Source organism: Sphaeramia orbicularis, chromosome 16 (genome assembly GCF_902148855.1).
Source record: "Sphaeramia orbicularis chromosome 16, fSphaOr1.1, whole genome shotgun sequence".
NCBI classification, from domain to species: domain Eukaryota; kingdom Metazoa; phylum Chordata; class Actinopteri; order Kurtiformes; family Apogonidae; genus Sphaeramia; species Sphaeramia orbicularis.
Genome location: NC_043972.1, coordinates 3726132 through 3742807, shown reverse-complemented (window position 1 = coordinate 3742807; position 16676 = coordinate 3726132). Strand labels below are relative to the sequence as shown.

Here is a 16676-nt window from a genome sequence, read left to right as displayed (position 1 = left end):
TTTTCCTCAATATTTAGCTTTTTGTAAGTGATTTTTCACCGTTCATGTGGATATTATCCTCTGAATTTCACATTTTTCCCTGAAAATTTGAGTATTCTCCTTGATTTAATTCACTGATCATTCAGATGTTCAAGCTCAGAGTAAATTCAAGGTTAAAGGTCATTGTATCAAAACAGAGAAAACAAAGAAAAATTGACTTTCAGCAAGATATATCATTAACTGAACGTAAAAACAAATCCGCTGTTATTGATCCAACCCCATGGGTTTTACTGGTGAATCAATGTTGTAGAAGATGACGGTGTTTCCACGGTAACTGAAGCCTCTGAATGTCTGAATGGGTCACATCTGATGACTGTGAAAAGATGACAAACTGTATTTTACACCAATTCTTTACATGATTTGGTAGAATTAGAACTTTTTGTCACCAACAGCTGTTCAGGTGTTTGAGGGTTAAAAGTTTCTAGAGTTGTTTGATGGAAAAATAAGACGCCACTTAAGGCCTTTTCATCAAAAATAAATCATAATCATCAGTAGTTTCAGCCTTAAATGCAGGTTATTTATGAGGAAAAAGAGGTCGTCGGTCTTCCAGGTACTCAGATGTTTGCATACTTGGAATATTTATCATTCCTCGGTCCAGGCGTGTCCAGATGTTGAGCTGCAGATAATGTTGGATTGTGTCTGTAGGATAGAGCTTTAAGACTGTAATATTCTAATTGTGGTTAGGTAATAATAAAACTTAATTACTACGTGCTCTGTCTGGCAGCTTTATGTGCTTGACTTTCTCTGAATGACATCAAACTCCCATGCTCCGTTCCTTTGTAGAACCATCTGCCACATACGTTCCTGGGTTCTGCTTCCAGCTTGTGGAGCTGCTGGGACATGTGCGCCTTCATCGCTCAGCGAGATGAACTGCTTATTGAGACTGAAAATTATTCTGTACATGAATTCAATTCCCCTCCAGCTAAAATACATCTGAAGCCTATGCGTAAGAGCTCTGTCGTCTCAAGGAGCTTGTTTATTTTCCTGGAATAACTAAAGCTGGTAGTATTGAAGTTGTTTTGGTAAAAGTCTTACTAAGTATAATCCACCAGAAACCACTTGTAGATGTTCTAATCACAAACACAGCATGTACCATAAATACATTTACACTGTATTTTTAGCATTCTGAACCTATACAACACTGCAAAGCTCATACTCTGATGCAGATTAGCATTGAATATAGGTTCGCAGTCATGTTTCCATCCAAATGAGGCACAAAAATGAAACCCAATCGTCAGAAAATCCGCCATAGCAAATGAATGCATGTTTCCATCTGCTGCAGATATGTAACCACGAATCGGCCACGTTGAGATAATTAGCTGCTGGCGCTCCGATCCACTTCAGAGAGCCGTTACGGAATAGGACATCAAAGAATATGTCAAAAACATTTCAACGCGGTGATGATAAAACGGTAAATAAAGGAAGAGCGACGTGAAATGAAACGCACCAGGTCTGAAGTGAACGGGAACTCTGTGGTTTATAAATATGACCTCCTACATCCAAGAGTAACAAAGGTTTGTGATCCGATCCACCTGAGCAGAACACCTCCATTCAGGTTTTAAATTATATCTACAGGTGGAAAAGAAAACGTTGCACATCGTTAGAAAGGATGGGAGTTGATAAGATTCCAGTTCTGTTAAGGATTAGGGCATGAACTCTAATACACATGGCTTTGTTTGCATTAACTGTCAAATATGCACTAGCATTTTGCTTTTGATGGGGGGGCGTTACCACCAAAAAACAGGTGTGTGTGTGTGTGTGGGGGGGGTGTAGCTCAATAAGTGCCGTGATATGCCTTATTTTGGAGGAGTGGGGCGGCACGGAAATCTGCCTTTGACATAACATGCTGCTTGATATTGATATCTGTCTAATGTTTACAGTCTTCCGTATTATTTTATCCTTTCATACTATTTATCCTACAATGTTTATTTTCTCATGTCATTTGCACTACCCTCATACTATTTGCACTACTTAATTTTATATATATATTTTTTTACAAACATTCCTAGTTGCAATTCTTCTATTTTCCATTTTTAATTTCTTCTAATGTAAATAAGTGTGCCTTCTTACTGTCATTTGTTGTGCCTTATAATTTCTTGCACTAAACTGGAGAGCTCTACCTCAATTTCGTTGTACAATGACAATAGAGATTCTGATTTGATATTGATACTTATACAGACTAGTGTCTGCATTTCGGTCTCAGTGTCTCCCTCACAGCTTTCTCATTCCAAATTAATAGAATAGAATAGAATAGAATAGCCTTTGTCATTGTGTGTGCAATGAAATTAGGAGTGCCACTCCAGTCAGTGCAACAATATGAATAATAAAAAAAACAATAAAATAAGAGTATATAAATATGAAATTACAAAAACAAATAAGTAAAATAAGAGAAGAGAATATAACATTAAAAAAAACTCAAATAATAATAGACCTAAAAGTAGAATAAAATAAGAACAGACATAAAATATGAATGGACACAATATTAACATTATTAACAGTATGTATATCTGAGTCTATATAAAATAGTGCATTTATGTTTGGTAAATATTGAATAAATATTGTATTGTTATTGCAAGAACAGAGGGTTATTGCACAACTTATTGGACATAATTGACATTATACAGGGTTACTGCACATTATGGGGAGTGATTCCACGAGGTTAGATTGAGGGAAGTGACTGTACAGGAAGAAACAGCAGAGTAATTACTTTTTACAGTTAAGTGTGGTAACATTTGATAAGTGGAATCATTAACCAAGGAGAGTAACGATTCCAAGGAATTGAACTACTCGATCCCCATCCCCAATCATTAGCTCCAGATACAAACATGTCCTTGTTACTTTTATGAGGACGACCAGAGTCAAAGCATCACCACCTTCGACCCGCCACCGCCCACTTTTGTTTCTAATATTTCCGTGTCGTTTCAGAGCCCTGGAGACGAACAAATACAACCACATCACAGCCACGTACTACCTACTGGCAGAGCGGATCCTGAGGGAGAAGCAGGAGAAGGAGGTCCAGACCCGCTCCTCCAGCCCCAGCAACATCAAGGCCCACTTCAGGTAAAACTCCACCCTCCATAAACACCATTAGAGCTGGAATAATCAGGTGCATCTCAACAATACAGTTAACTGAGTGAGTGTGTGTGAACTGGGAAGTGACCTTTCCCATGCTGAGGCCCGAGAACACATTCCGATTTTTAGCCAACTAATGAGCAGTGCAGGCAAGAAATATCACTGCACATCATCATAATGACTATCTGAGTCATAGCGTGAACCGAGAAGAGGGTAATTGACCTATCTGGGCTGTGCTCTGCAGCCCGCCTGCCTCCACTCTGCAGAGCTTCCTTGGCTCGGTTCAGATCTCCAAAGGTTTCATTTCCATTTCTGGGTTCAGCGGGCCTCCACCTGCATCAGTGGGGCGTTCCGCCGCCCTCGGGGGTGACTCAGCGCGGGGAATTATGTGAACTATTAGTACAGTCTTCATAATATTTTAATTCGGTGTCTCAGCTTTTCCATTGCCATCAGCTGTGAAAGTTTACATTCTTTTAATTCCCGCTGGAGGTAAAAGTAATAAAAGTTAAAACACAGTCCGTCATCATAACAGCAGAAGCCTGGAAGGATCACCCCAGTTTATCTCTGCTCTCGGAGCTTCCTTCCTAACATTGTTCCTCTTAAAAGGAAGAGGAGAGCAGGATGGTGCGCAGTTATAAAAAGAAAAACGAGCAGAGGAACAAATAAGGAAGAGAGGAGCGAGGGAGCAGCACAGCAGAGCAAAAAGCAGCATCCATTAAAGCCTTAAAGACGTCCATTTAGACCAGGGGTGTCAAAGTCATTTCAGTTCAGGGGCCACATTCAGCCCGATATGATCTCAAACAGGCAGGACTTGTAAAATAACAACATAATAACCTATAAATAATGTCAAGTCCAAACTTTTCTCTGTTTTCGAGTGAAAAAAGTTGAATTACATTAAGGAAAGTTTACATCTACAAACTTTTCCTTTAAAAAATTATGAATTACCATGAACAAACTGCAATTTCTTTAGAAAAATAAGTGCAATTTTAACAATATTATGCCTCAGTTTATCATTTACGCACATGCATTACAGCGTACAGATCACAGTGGATCTACAAATACACAAAACATTTAGTAACAGGCAGAATATTGGTAAAACAAAAAAAGAAAAACCTTTTTCTTTAGGTATTTCAGGTTGTTCATATTTGTTCTGATTTTTCACATTTTTTGTGAAAAGATAGTTTGGAAATGTAAACATTTTCATGAAATTTTACTTTCTGTACAACAAAACAATGACACATTTTTGGAGTTGTCATTATTTTTAGGTTATTATAATACTTACTAGCTTGTTGACCTGATATCTGGGGACTGAAGTTAGTAAATGTGTCATTCCTGTTTTTAAACTTCATTTCCCATCATGCAGTGTGGTACTGCGCTTCACGTCAACCCTCATGGACATACTGACGTGATTGTAAGGCTATTGTATTCCAAAATTACTAATATCTCCCAAAATATTGGTCCTATCAACTTTCCGACATATTTAATGCGTAGATGGGACTATACTTCAATGGTAGGAACCAAACTGGCCAGTTAAAAACGTCTCAGTTTCTCAGAACTGTGCAGATACATACACACACACACACACACACAGACCTTCCAGTATTATAATATAGACTTTATTGGTCTGACCCACTTGAGTTTGAATTGGTCTGTTTGTGGAACCTGAACTAAACTGTTAATATCTTCAGTGTAATTTTTGCATTTCACAAATTCATCTCACAGGCCGGATTAGAACCTTTGGCTGGCTGGTTTTGGCACACAGGCCTTAAATTTGACGCCCCTGATTTAGACATAAACGATGGTTTCTGTGCTCGCTCGGTGCCAGATCAGATAAGCAGCAGGATCTCGGCTCAAAGCTCAGATGAATATTTAGCCTCCCGTAGAGCTGAGAAGATCCAGACTAATGTGTTTAAAGGAGACCTGATAATTCTCTCTGTCTGACCTGCATAGACCTGATCCAAAGCCAGACCTGGATCACCTGCGTTCACATGTACAGTAAAACACCTGCATTCTCTAAATATCAGCGCTCAGGTGTTTGACGTGGGTGATTTCTGTAAGATCTGACTTGAATATTTAACCTAATGAGGATCTGACATATTCCAAGATGAAAATACCAGGATCATGAGATATCATTTAACACATACAGTCCAGGAAAAAATTATTAGACCATCAAAAGTCATCAAAAACAATGGTTATACAATCAAGCACTAACTCCTGTGTGTATCATGTGACTAAAACAGACAGAAAAGAAAACATGGAATGTCTCAAAGTGAGTAATGACCCCAGAAAGGTGGTTTTGAGCGCTGGCCCTTTAAATGCACATGACCCCGCCCCCTTCAGGTTGTTGGCTGTGCTGCTCTGTCCTATTCAACCAACAACTGAACATTTTAGGTAATCTGCTCGAAGTCTGGACATATTTTCAGTGTTTACTACAACCACTGCTGCTGACAAACAGTTATGGCGTATTTGGAGAAATGTTCGTCAGAAGTCTTGACCTTATACATGCGAATGTCGTGACATAACTAATTACACTGGTCAACAACAAATTTATTGTTTAAGTTTTTTGAGCTGATTTAGGATAATTTTGGTGTGCTGAATCCAAAAATCACATTAATTTTTCAATAAACGAGTTCTGAAGATTTTACTTTTGCCAATTTATGATTACTGGTTTTTTTAATATTACAGGTGAATGAAATGGCTTCGACAAGAAGATCTTGCAAAAATAAGCCTGACGTATTCTGCTCCATCTGCGCTGAATACACCATTGTACCTAACAGGAATCCTGTTAGAAAATGATTTTTTTCTCTTCAAACCTATTTTGGGTGAGAAGTATATAAAAAAAATCAACTGATAAAGTCACAAAAATATAATCAATTTTGTGAGAAGATCCAATTTTTCAAAATCAAATTAGCAAAAAAACCTGACCTGATTGAGAAAAACAGATGTCATTTTTGGATTTAGCGGTGCAAAATGGTCCTAATTCAGTTGAAAAAACCTAGACAACTTGCAAAAAACATTTTTTTGTAACCCAGTGTTATAAAACATAACAGATTAAGCAGGAATTAAAACTGGTTATAGAAATCCACTCGATTTTTGCCACAATGAATATAAAGATAGCTTTGCAGCACCTGGAGGGTTCAAATTCAAACTTTATGAACTATGAGGGTCCAAATACACAAATAAATGAACCAAAGACTAATAAAAGTGGGTTTAGCAAAATATGACCCCTTTAAACACCGGATGTTGTGTAGAATGTTATTTCTTTTCCTTTGGTTTTTGTGTTGTTGCTTTGTTTTCGCTGAAGCTCCAGCTGAAAGGAGAAAATAATCGAATGCAGTGAAGTATGCTGTGGGTATTGTGATTAAATCCGGTACCGCAGCATAAAATGCCTTCTGCGGTGGTTTGTGTTTTTGGCTGTATGACCCACTGCTGCTTATCTAGGGGGAGGAGATCGAGTTGCATCAGGGAGATGTAGTGTATGTACAGAATATGTGGAGGTTTAGTCGTACTAAAGACTTCAGGTTTGATTCTACACGAACCCTTCGCTTTATTTACATCCCCTTTAATTAACCACGCTGTAAAACATGCACTGACTTCAACGGAAGCGGTTCCTAACGCCGTCTCCTCCTGTTCCACTGAGTGAAGCTGATCTTCGATTAAAAACCAACTTGTAAATGAGTCGACGCAGACTGAACACGAACCAGACTGGACTTGGACACAGCAGCCGTTGTTATTTCAGTAGATTTAACCAGAGGCCACAGTCAGGGGACTATGAACATGTTGGGTGAAAAAAACTACTTTAAAATAGACTTATTATGGCATCTGTAGCAGATACATAACTGTTTGAGAGTTCTAAAACCAACTTTACTGTTTCTAAATGTCCAAAAAAAAGGGAGAGCTGATTGATTTTCATTGTTTTTAAAGACTATATTTGACATCCACATTTACATTTTTGACTAATACTTTAACCCTTTCGTGCATTGTGGTCACTTCAGTGGACAGTTCTTCTCCAGCTGTTCTCTTGTATATTCATAGGTTTTGTTGTTTTAGTTCCATATGAGCTAACACAGTGGACACTTATGCAGCATCCCATAATACACTGCAGTTCATACCATTACTATAACTTTGCTGTTCTTGATAAACCTGATCTGCAATAACATGTTTAAGTGTAAATCAATTATTTGTTAGACAAAAAGAGTTGTTTTTTGCATATTATATGAGGTAATAACTAGCATTAGAGTATGTTCAAATGTGAGAAAACATCAAATTACAGTCTACTCTCGTTAAACCGCCCGCCATTATACCGCCATTTTCGCTCACCGCCGACCAAAACCATTGCACAAAAATCCCCAATGCATTATTCCATTAGCTACCGCCATTTCCGCCTATCGCCATCCGCCAGCCCAGTTCCATGCACAAACAACACTTATACCATTGATTTCCCGACCGTTATACCGCCAGCGTGATTGCCATCGAGTACACATAAATTTTAACAATGCACTGAAACAAACGCGCCAGACACTGATCGCGACAAGCTACGAGTAGGTCTACGGAACGGCCATTTATCGCAGAACACTCAGTAGGTCAGGATGTCGGGAAGAGGACATGGGATTAAGCCAAAGCCTCAAGATGATGGGGTGTCATTTCCCGACACGGTATAATAATGCTTAAAATGTTTCCCCACTTTAAATGATCCCTTACAACATAACAGAATCAAGATTATTTAGAAACGCAATTAGAATGGGTTAACGGAGGCAGCATAGACATCATATAGTAAAGACATGCACATTATGGACGCAACCCGTTGTAACGCCATTTTCGCTATACCGCCAATTTGGCCGTGAACGGAAGTTGGCGGTATAACGAGAGTAGACTGTAGCAGCCTTAAAAATGTTTTTATTTCATTGTTTTCATTTTACTTTCTGACATTAGGTTTTAAATACATATTTCTTTACTTAAAAAATTAAATGCATGGACCTTTTTGTAACCCCATGAAAAAAAAAAAAACTTGATCGCAATTTTTTTTTTATGCCTAAGGAGGTATAAAAACACTCCAGAAAAAAAAAATCTTGACTAAGGTTCTTATAAGTCTTGCATGAAAGGGTTAATTGCCCGAGAGAGTACTGGTTTATATCTCAACCTTAATGATTATAGGTTTTAAACAGTATTTTTACTTATTCACTCCAAGCCTGATATTGGGATAATATTAAATCATGTGCTTGACAGATAGCTTTGATCACCAGCCTGGAGGACTTGAGAATTTACCCTATGTAACCAGACTTCCCTTCATATTCAGATCCCCCAATCCTAGACCGATTAATTTTTTAAAAAAAATTTTTCACTAAAATTGCAGGAGTTGAAGTCAACAATATACCTGATATTATGGTATTGTTAATTTTGGCAACTTCAAGTGAAAACACCAGTGAAAACAATTTGCCAGTTTTTGATGTATGTAACCAAGATGTTTTTCACAAAAATTTCAGTGAAAATGAGTGAAACTGACAAATGTGTTTGCATGGCCTCAAAGTACTAGAAATACCCTTTCCATCCATGTATTATATGCATATGCCAGGTAAATTTACCAAGATAATTTGCACCTGTTCCATTGGCAGATTTTTTTTTTTTTTTTTGCTTGAATTAAGCAACAAAAAATAAGCAACTAAAAATAAGATTTAAATAAGATTTCTTAAAATAAGATTTTCCAGATCTATTGTCTAAAAATAAGTTCTTGTATCTCACTGAGAAGTTCCTCTTTAGGTGATTGTCTTATTTTAAGTGTGATGAGATATTTTGACAAGAAATGAGAAAAATACACTTGGTAAGATTTAGATTTTTTCCAGTGTTTTAGTTTTAAACGATATCTGCAGACGCACAACTGTTAGTGAAACGATATTTGTGTTACATTGTGTAACATCACGCCTCTGAGGTTGATTAAAATAAAGCTTGACCTGGATTTTCATAAAACTACTGACACATTCACATTATGTATTCATCCCCGTTAGATAAAAATAAAACATGTAGTATTACATTTACATATTTTACTGATGCTGATTTTACATTCAGCATCTTTGAAGTCATGTTACTGCTCAGCTGCAAATAGAATATCATGTCTGTTTTATTTACCAGTACTTTCTGCCTCCGTAAACCTAGATACTGGAATACTGTAGCCTGTTTTAACTGTATTTGTCTGACAGATGTCGTTTCTAGAGGAGGATTTTACATAATAAGTAACAGAACAGGCTTTAAAAAAACGGCATATTAATGATTACAGCAGTAGTTTCCAGTTTTTCTCGTCTTCTGATTTTTGCACAAGATCCAGTGTGTGGTCAGGCTCATGTTTCAGATGTCTGAATTGTTAACAGATAAACCAAATACTAGTTTTATCTCAAATATGGTTCATATCATCCATGTTACCAAAATGGAAGAATATGGCAAAAAGGCCAAAAACGTCAAACTTTTTCAACCGCTGTTGTGTAATGTGGAACTCTAATAATAGGAGTATCAAACTCAATTTTAGTTTAGGGGCCACATTCAGACTGATCTGATCTCAGAAGGGTCGGACCAGTAAAATAGTAACGTAATAACATAAAAAATAATGTCAACTCCAAACTTTTCTTTCTGTTTTAGAGTGAAAAAGGTAAAATTACATGATGAAAATATTTACATCTACAAAATATCTTTAAAAAATATGAACAATAATTGCAGTTGTAACAATATTCTGCCTCAGTTTATCATTTACAGATGTATATTACAATGTACAGATCACATCAAAACATTTAATAACAGGTAAAAAAATAGTCAAAACTGCACTTAGTTCCCTTAAGATATTTCATGTCGTTCATATTTGTTCAGATTATTCACATTTTGTGTTAAAGGATAGTTTGTAAACGTAAATATTTTCGTGTCATTTTACTTTTTTTTTTACACTAAAATAAAGAGAAAAAATGCAGAGTTGGCATTATTCATAAGTTATGATAGTATTTTACTGCTGTGACCCACTTTAGGTCATATTGGTGTGTATGTGGAACCTGAACTAAAATGATTTTGACATCCTTGACCATTTAATATCTTCATTGTAATTTTTTCATGTCACATATTCATGCCACAGGCCAGATTAGACCCTCTGATGGGCTGGTTTTGGCCCATGGGCCGTATGTTGAACACCCCTGCCTTTGTGTATTTTACGTTTGATAAATTCCGATTTAATTCAGGCTAAAATCATGGAAAGCAGTGAAATCCAAACTCTGATCATGTTCCTAAAGTTGGCGTCCTTTCATACCTGGGTTTGGCCCCTCCCCCCTCTGTCCATTCTCTGCAGGCAGTCCTGGCCCACCAGAGTGGACATGCACCAGGACATCGAGGACAGCTTGGCGGCGTCCTCCATCTCCCACGCCGGAGGCCCCCAGTCCCCGGCCCGAAGCGCAGAAAACCTGCTCAACGGACACCGATCCAAAGGTCTGATGGAACTGGGACGACGAGAGGAAACGGTGACGGACTCCCCGATGCCGGCGGCTCAGGTAGAGTCACCGCCGCCACGACAACAGATGAGAACCTGCTTGACAGATCCATACGATGATAGATGCACGGTGTATGTCTGAACGTTCACTCACAGTGGAGTCATGCAGAGTACAAAACGTGTGTGTGTTGTTGAATTCTCATCCCAGGGGGCCTGTGCCGGTGCCGCAGCCTCGGGTCCCGCTCCTGCTGGATCTGGATCCGGATCCTCCAGGGCCCCGGCTCCTTCCACCTCCACGGCAGCGAAGCAAAGGACGTGTCTGTTCAGGTTGGAGCACTTTGGAATCATATTCACACGCTTCAAACGTGTGATCTTTAGTGAAACAAACCTAAAACACTGAGTTAAAAACTGAAAAGACCCTCTTTAGAACCAGGTTTAAGGAGGTAGAACTCTGGTCCAGAACCTTGGATGAAACCAGCTAAGAACAGAAAAAAGAACAAGTCATTCCTGTAGAAACATGGAGCTGCAACATCTTCAGTAGATGTAAATAGTAATTATTATGGACTAATTAAACCAACATATTATATTTGACTTTGGCAGATGTTTAGAGCTTTTTAAATCCTCCTAAATCTCAGACTGGACTTTGATGTCGAGGCTTTATTTTGTGATTTGCGACAGAGGATTAGGATTATCCACCGCAGAAGAAAAGTGTGAAAGATAAATGACAAATAACTCATATCATTTCTCTCTCAGGGTGGAGGAGGATGAGGAGGAGGAGGAAGAGCAGGACCCGTCTCCCCTTCCGACCCAGGTCATCCTGCGGAGGAAGCCCCCCTCCATCACCAACCGACTCACCTCCAGGAAAAGCGCCCCGGTGCTGAACCAGATCTTCGAGGAGGAGGGCGAGTCCGATGACGACTTCGACATGGACGAGGGTCTGCCGCCCAAGCTCAGCCGCTTGAAGATGAACATGGCGGGAAACGCCGCTAACGTGGGCTCCGGCGCCGGCTCCCCGGGGTCCACGCAGAAACGTTACCACAGACGCAAGAGCCAAGGGAGGGGCTCGTCGTGTTCGAGCTCAGAGACGAGCGACGACGACTCCGAGAGCCACCGGCGGCGTCTGGACAAAGACTCAGGCTTCGGCTACGGCTGGAACCGACGGGACAGCAGCGAGGGGCCGCCGGGCAGCGAGGGGGGCAACGGGGGCGGCAGCAGCTCAGGGCAGGGGAAACCCCCCGGGGAGGGAGGGGGGTCCTCAGGTCCAGACAGGGGGAGTCCACCTGGAGGGGGGAACGGAAGTGAGGGCGGCAGTGGCGGTGGCGGAGGGGGGAGTGGGGGAGGGGGTAATAAAGGACAGGACAGCCCCTCCAGCTGCTGTAACAACAGCAGCACCACTAACCCCGCCCCCAACTCTCTATCACGCTCGTCCCGCCCGGCGACGCGTGGCACCGAGCTGGTGGAGAGTCTGAAGCTGATGAGCCTCTGCCTCAGCTCGCAGCTCCACCAGCACCGCGGGGGGCGGGCCAGTCGAGGGGGCGGGGCCGGAGGAGGCGGGAAGTACATCATAGACCCTCGTGGCCTCTCAGGGGGGAGCGTGAAAATCCAGGAGAAGTCCGCCTGGAGGATGTGCATCGGCTCCACTGGGAGCCTGGACACGATAACGCTGCCCACCACCGCCCTGCCCCGCACGCACAGCGGCCAGCACCACCGCAGGGTGGGGCCGCACGGCTCGCAGGCGGGGCCGGGCGGCAGGGACGCTCACGGTAACCTGAGCGGCCTGAAAAACGGCGTCCTTCAACTACCTCTGTGTGAGAAGACCATCTCTGTAAACATCCAGCGGGGCGGCGGCTCCAGGGACGGCCTGCTCTGTAGCTCCGCCCCCGCCAGCTGCTGCCAGGTCATCTGAAGCTCCTCCCCCCCAAAAATAAACTGACCATAGGTTTGTCCCTTCATCCACTCAGATCACTGATGTGTCACATGACTCCTGACCTCAGCACCCGCCTCCTGCTGCGTCTGGACGTCCACCCCGGCGTCGTCCTGGTGTCGTTGTCCGTTTCTGTTAAAACCAGGAAACGAAGACGCTTTGGTTTGAGGCGGAAAAACCCACAGGTTTAATCTGTGAAACAGTTCAGGAATGAACAGGCTCCATTTTAGGGTTTGTGTGGAAATACGACCAGTACTAAGGCCACGTTAAGGACGGACAGACGCTCCCTTTAGTTTAGATTTGTACAATGACATGAAACCGTCAGAGGAACGCACTGTGTCCACATGTTCATGTCCAGAAATAACACAAAACATGAGGTTTAGAGTCATGGAGGCGTCGGCAGCAGTCAAACAGGCCCTTCACAAATAAATAAGGTGATATTTACCGATAATAATCATTTATTGACATTATTAATCTGTGACCTCATTAAGCCTTAACGTGGCTCTAATACTCGGTTGTAAATGTGACTGGTCTGATTTGTATCAGGAAAGGCATCAACGAAAAGACAAAAAGAACTGTATGTAAAAGAATTAATTTATATTTTTATACCAAATTCTTCAAAGAATTTTTTGAAGAAATATTTTCACCTTTAGATTTATCGATGAGATGAAAACTGCGGAATTCTTGAGATAAAATGTCTCAAAATGTTTTTTTTGTTTTTATTTAAAGAAGTATAAACCTTTAAAAATCTGTCCGTTCATAAGACGTCCAACAAACACTGGGATGGAATATCGGTATTGGAGTTATTTTTTAAACAAAAGTTCAGTTTTACTTTGGAAATACAAATATGATTTACAGTGTTTGGACAGTGACAGTGAATCTGAAATGAAACGGTCCAGATGTGACTGAAGTGTCGACTTTCAGCTCGAATGCAACAATTTAACTAAAATATTAACAATTTAGGAATTAAACCTTTTTTTTTTATCATAGTCCATTTTCAGAAGGTCAGAAGTAACTGCAGAAACTGAATTTATTCTAAATAACAGGAATGTTTTTAATATTTAGAGGAAAATCTAAATGTACAGACAGATGCTGTTACTGTTTGTGGGTCTTTTTGCCCAGAGTTTTGCTCTGCAGGGACTGAACAGCTGATCTGTGGGTTTAGATCAGATGAAGAACGGCCAGGGTCATTTCAGATTCACGGTGCGGGTTGAATAAAACCTGCCACTGTCCAAACACTGACGCACCGAATGTTTCAGAAGTTGAACTGATGAACATGGAGCGATACGGTTGTTGTGCAGAAAATTCATGATCCTTTCCTAAAACTACGCTGTTTAATACTAATGAGCACAAAACCCAAACTGAAGAGCCACGCAATGATGGAAAAACAGATTCACCATCAATATATAACAACTATTTATATAGATAGATAAGGTATTCTACATTTCTGTAGAGCAAAAAAAAAGCACTAAATCTGCATTTTTTCCGTGATTTTCATGAAGTAAAAACTAAAACCCAGAACTGGTTTAATCGGACCTCCTGCCTCCTGATACAAATCCTGCTCTGAGTCCGAACCTTAAACTGATTATTTATGAAAAGATCAAAAATTAGACACATTCTGCTTTTACCGTCTCAGATTTTCCCATCATCCTTAGCAGCAGGTGGTCGTTCTGCGCACTCCGCCTCCCCCTCCTGAATCTCCGCCCACTTCAGTCCAGGTTGTTTTTTTTTTTTTTTTATTTGCGCGACCTCACGTTCCGAAAGATTCGACTGCGCGTTGCACTCAGACAATCCGTTTCACGTTGTTTTTAACGACTTTTTACTGCGATGAATTCACCACGCGGGGCCGCCTCGCGCCGTCACAACCCCTTTAAACCCGGACACCGCGGTTTTTAAGCTTTTAAAGGGGAAACGCAGGCCGCTCGCTCCTCCGTTACGTCGTACTGTAGCGCCAAAACGCTCCTCCTCGCATTTCGGGAAAAAGTTACTGCTGACTGTCGAGTTGAAGACGAGGTTTTACTTTGCTATTTTCGTTGTGTTTCGACCTCGCCGTCCCGCCCGCCGCCACGCGTCAACCAAAGCTCAGAAACACGTGGCGGTGGCGGCGGCGTATGTATATACAGTATGATGAGAAGTTTATTTTTAAAACGTGTACATTTGTGTGTTTTTGTTTGGTCGTTGTCGAGTGCTCTGCTGTTCTGAGGCCGATGTGACGTCTCATTGGTCGAAAAAACAAACAAACAAACAAAAAAAAAACCACCCGAGAACGCAGCTTTAACCGAGCACGAATGAAATTAGAGGAACGGGAAACGAGGAAATTCTTTTAAGGGCATTGGCAATAAGCTAACCAGTGTGTTGCAGCTACGTGTACAGAAACTTTTCATTGGTTTTATTTTTTAACTTCCGACCTTGCGCAGCCACATCGGACTGAGACGAGAAAACGGGGAAAAAAAAAAAAAAAAAAAGCGATCTCGAAACTATTTTTTCCTCTCCTCGGTCGTCGTCATGAGTTTCGTTTCTAAAAACCAAATGTAAATAGAGGTGTAAATACGGTGCTCTTTCTCTTTAGAACAGCAGAGTGAACCTTTTGGTGCATAGCTGTACAGTAACCTAGCCTTACGATAATTAGTCAAACTGTATGGGTGTCTCCGATAAAAAGAAAAACCACACCATTCTATTCATAGCGTCAGGTCTGTTCGACTGTCGTCTTACTCAGCTGTATCCAGGTGAACGACGTGCATGTGTTTCAATGTTCGACATCCAGCGACACTGACGGAAGAAAGAAAAGGAAGGAAGAAAAGACGGATGGAAGATCGAGAGAATGAGTCGGCCACAGGAAAAAAAAAAAAAAAGAGTAAAACGTTACTGGACCAAAAAATCCACTAAAGAAGAAGAAGGAAAAAAAGTGTGAACTGACAGAAATATTCAGTGTATTATTCTGTAGTTGATACTGTTGTCAGACGTTACATATAGCTATGGTAATATCCAAAAATAAAATGTGGAATACTGTCTCATACTGGAGTCGACCGGCTCATTCTTGGCTTTTCTTATTTATTTCTTTCTTTTTAATATTAACCCTTTCATGCATAGTGGTCACTACAGTGGACAGTTACTCTACAACAGGGCTGTCAAACTCATTTTGGTTCAGGGCCCAAATTTAGCCCAATTTGATCTGCAGCCGGCCAGACCAGTAAAATAATGACTTAATAACCTATAAATAATGACAAATCCAAGTTTTTCTTTTTGTTTTAGCACAAAAAAAAAAAAAAAAAAAACAATTAAGAAAATATTTACATTTTACAAAAAAAGATGGGAATAACCTGAAAAAACAGAAATTTCATTTGAAAAATCAGTGCAATTTAACAATATTCTGCCTGGACTTATTATTTCTACATGTACATTACACACAGTGTTCCATAAATATTTAGTAACAGGCAGAATATTGTTAAAATTTTGGAGTTTGGAACTAAAATTTTAACAATTTCTACAATATTCCATCTCTTATTAACATGACTACAGATCACAGTGGATCCATAAATGCACAAAACATTTAGTAAAAGGCAGAATATGGTTAAAATTGCACATTTCTGGTTTTTCATCGTTTTTAATTATGTATTTATTTGCATTTTATTGTCAAAGAATAGTTTTGTAAATATAAATATTTTCACAGTGTAATGGTTTTTTTTCACTTAAATTTTTTCCATATCATTTTTCACAAAGAAAATGTGTCATTATTTATGGGTTATTGTGTTATTTTTACTGGAGATCACATTGGTCTGTATGTGGAACCTGAACCAAAGTGATTTGTTCAACCTGGACTGTTCAGGTTCATTTTTGCACTTTCATCCTGCAGGGCCAGAATGGAACCTTTGCGGGCCAGATTTGGCCCCCGGGCCGCATGTTTGACACCTGTGCTCTCCAGCTGTTCTCTTGTATATTCATGGGTTTTGTTGTTTTAGTTCCATATCAGCCAACACGGTGGACACTTATGCATCATCTCATAAACTGCAATTCATATCATTATTGTAACTTTACTGTTCTTGATTGGTTCTTGAGTGGAAATCAATTGTTAATATTTATTTTTTTGCATATTATTTCCATGAAGTGAGTAATAACTAGTATTAGAATATGTTAAAATGTGAGAAAACATCAGATTCGCTGCATTAAACATGGTTTCATTTCACT

At 40.1% G+C, this 16676-nt stretch overlaps 1 protein-coding gene across 1 annotated transcript in view; it reads left to right on the top strand.

The window, feature by feature from the left end:
* The window catches only part of snrka (SNF related kinase a), a 72580-nt gene extending 57075 nt beyond the window's left edge, over window positions 1-15505 (top strand). The window contains exons 5-8 of the mRNA XM_030157379.1: window positions 2965-3099; window positions 10430-10628; window positions 10776-10894; window positions 11321-15505. Of these exons, the coding sequence (XP_030013239.1) occupies window positions 2965-3099; window positions 10430-10628; window positions 10776-10894; window positions 11321-12473 (1606 nt within the window). The 3' untranslated portion in view covers window positions 12474-15505. The remainder of the gene's footprint in view (window positions 1-2964; window positions 3100-10429; window positions 10629-10775; window positions 10895-11320) is intronic.
* The last annotated feature ends 1171 nt before the right edge of the window (window positions 15506-16676 follow it).